This window comes from Carettochelys insculpta, chromosome 5, assembly GCF_033958435.1.
Source record: "Carettochelys insculpta isolate YL-2023 chromosome 5, ASM3395843v1, whole genome shotgun sequence".
In the NCBI taxonomy this organism is placed as follows: domain Eukaryota; kingdom Metazoa; phylum Chordata; order Testudines; family Carettochelyidae; genus Carettochelys; species Carettochelys insculpta.
In genome coordinates, this window is record NC_134141.1 from 38,318,544 (window position 1) to 38,321,728 (window position 3,185).

The 3,185-nt window shown below is 37.3% G+C and overlaps 1 protein-coding gene across 1 annotated transcript; it reads right to left on the reverse strand.

Moving 5' to 3' along the window:
• Window positions 1-2,218: 2,218 nt before the first annotated feature.
• LOC142013059 (interferon epsilon-like) lies at window positions 2,219-2,788 on the reverse strand. The gene has a single exon (XM_074994107.1). It carries the CDS (start codon window positions 2,786-2,788, stop codon window positions 2,219-2,221), a length of 570 nt encoding a protein of 189 aa, XP_074850208.1.
• Window positions 2,789-3,185: the final 397 nt, after the last annotated feature.

The window sequence follows — 3,185 nt, forward strand, 5'->3', positions numbered from 1 at the left end:
AAATGTCTGTCATATGTTGTTTTTAAGAACAGGTTAGACAAACACTGGCAAAAAAGGATATAATATATAGTTTTGTCTCAGTGCATGGGGCTGAACTACATGATTGACCAAGGTCCCCTCCACTCCTAAATTACTGTACTGTGATTTCTATGAATATGATCAGTAATGGCAGGAAAGATGGTCCATAAAACAATCATTTTTATAATATATAAAAATCTCAGTAGTTTGAGGAAACCCCTTTTCTACATGAAAATGATTAAGAATGCCTGGGATGAACAGGAGAAGCAAGTGTGTCCTCAATAAAGCCTTCTGGTGACCGGTTCCAACTCTAGCTGGATTCACTTTGGTTGGGTCTACACAGTGCTCCCTCCAGAGCCGCTGCTGGCCGAGCTATGCAAAATGAGCTTCTCAGGATCGCAAATGGCGTGCCATTTGCATACTCCCGAAGCTCATTGCCTCAAGGCATAAGGGACTGGCGAAGTGGGGAGTGGTTTAGCTGGTAGAGGCATGTCCACACAGCCTCTGCAGTGCTGGCACCCCCTTCTGCCAATGCCAAACTCTCGCGGGGCTATGGTCATGAGCTTCAGGAGTATGCAAATGGCACGCCATTTGCAATCCCAAGAAACTCATTTTGTATAGCTCTGCCATCAGCAGTACTGCGGGAGCACTGTGTAGACATAGCCTTTGTATTTTGTTCTTATGGACATACTTTCATGAATAAGGATTGGTTATAAAATAGTTTGACATCTATTACACATAATTTCAAGATATTAATAGCAATAATTCATATTAATATTCTTATTACTTTGTTTTCATTTAAAAATATTTTATATGAAACCTAGGCTTACTTCTGAAAGGAGTTCAGGGAAAAAAAACCCTAGTTTTGTTAGGCTCTTCAGAATCGTAGTGTCAGAGATATGCAGGTAGAAGGGCAATAAATTCAATAAATATCAGGAGATGACAATGAGGGCCTGGTCATGCGCTCCTGGTCATGAACATCTAAGATGTCAATTACTGGCGATAGCAGTTTGGATGTACAAGGGATACAAATTCATGCCATATGATGGAAAGGTTGATTGCCACACAACTGGTATGGAATTGTTGTGAACGTAAAGCAAACCAGTTCTGAGGCAACCATTATGTTAATATGGTAAGTATTGTAAGATACCATCATTTTTATGTAATTAACTCAAACCATTTCTGTAGCAGATTTATAGTTTGAATAAAGTAATTTTATTTATAAATACAAACAAGGCAATAAGTAAAAGTATAAGTAATTGTTGACCTGTGGATAAATTATGAAAATATATGTTTAGATAATAAAATATTTTATTTTAAATCTAAATATATTATAACACTAGAAAAGAATAATTCAAAGGCGATTGAAGCATCCTCCTGTTTTCATCTAAAAGTGAGTAAAACGTTAATATATAAAATATATATCTATGTGAGTATGTTGTTTAATTCCAGATACAAGCTTTTAACTTCTTAAAAGTAACTCTTAGAGGAAGCAATTGAGACAGAAAGGATTCCAACAATAAGGTGCAGTTTTATTCAGCTGATTGCCTTGCTTCTGTAGTAAAAGTGCCCACCATCACAAGCTGCAATGAAAGAAGAAAATGGTTCAAACGCAAACAATGCTTCAGTAGTGAAATATTTAGAAAATGAGAACTCTGTATCATAAGTGCTAAGTTGTCTTCTAGTAAGCTTAACAAAGGAGCTATTTTTTCAGGTTTTACCAAAATTGTTAAACTTACTCCCCTGCAGAAGACCTGCATCTAAATCCATTGTCTCTTTTCTACTAAAGAGGAGCTGGTATTCACCCGGCTCACAGTCCTCTCTCTCCACACCATCCAGCCAATCTTGTGGCTGGGGCTGCTGAGGTACCAGTATAAACAAAGTACCATCTAAATCTATCATGGGATAAAAAGGGGTGGAATTTCTGGTGTTCTGAGTGCAGCATTATCTGTTATTGGTGTTCGTTTAGAGCAGGCTAGTTGTTATTCCACTGTCTAATTCATCAACCTATAGAATAAAGTCATATCCCTGGATGCATGTATCATGCTTGTATCTCAGTAGTATAACTAGAATAGTCTCTAATAAAGAATACAACAGAACCGCTAGAGTAGCTTTTAAATGAAAGCACAGTATGTTTTGCCTGTTTTCCCCTGAAACTATTATCTCAGTTACTCTAGAATAGAGTGTGTTCTGTTGTACCTTAGTTTTTAAGCCTTTTTGTGAGTTGGTCAATAAACATAAAACATCTCCTCGTTTCCTCACGGATGATCTCCCATGCACAGAGGCTGTATTGTTTTTCCTTCAAGAAATTGTATATCACATGGAAATATTTCTTCACTTTCAGCCTTGTGATTTCCTCTTTTTGTAGGCAGGTTGTCTCCATCTTTTTTTCTCCATCAAAGCATGTCTTCAGCAGCTCAATTTGCTGATGAAGTCCATTTTGGAACGCAGCTATGGAACTCCTATCCCAGACAGCAGGAATGTGAATTTTGCTGAAGATATTAAAGGTCTGTTGGAGGATCTCCTGGATTGCCACTATGATACTCTCCTTCTGGATTTCTCTGAAGTTGAAAGCATTTTGGAGGGCTATGAAGTTTGACCTTGCATTTATACATTGCACAGGAAATTGTCCTCCCATTTTTTCCAGAAGCTGTAAGCTATCTTGGTTCACTTTGTTTTGCTGGTAGTGAAGCATATTACAGTCCACAGATGAAACTTTGGTGGAGATGTGAAGGGCAAGGCAAATGTTCAGGAAACTCAGGGTGGTCATGCTGATGATGTCTTAGATTCCCTGATTGAGTGTGCAGTCTCGACGATGAGGTTGTGCTATGTCTCTCATACTCTGATGTGGTGTTGTTTTGATTCATCTGTGTATCTGAATTTAAGTGTTCTGTAATTTTCTTTCATCATTCTCTGTATCTTATTAAGTAATTAGGAATTTTATTTGAACTTTTTTGTTTTAGTACTTTGCTGAACTTTTCAGCATTCCTTTCCATTTTGAAAGAAAGGGAGCAAATTATTAGAAGCATGACAAATTGATTACTGTGGTTTTATTTGTTAATTGCCATATCAAATTTCCATTTGATATGAAACATTTCCCATACTGAACATAGCTCAATTTAGCTGTACTAACACAAGAAAGCTCCGTATAAAAGGGCCATCTGTGT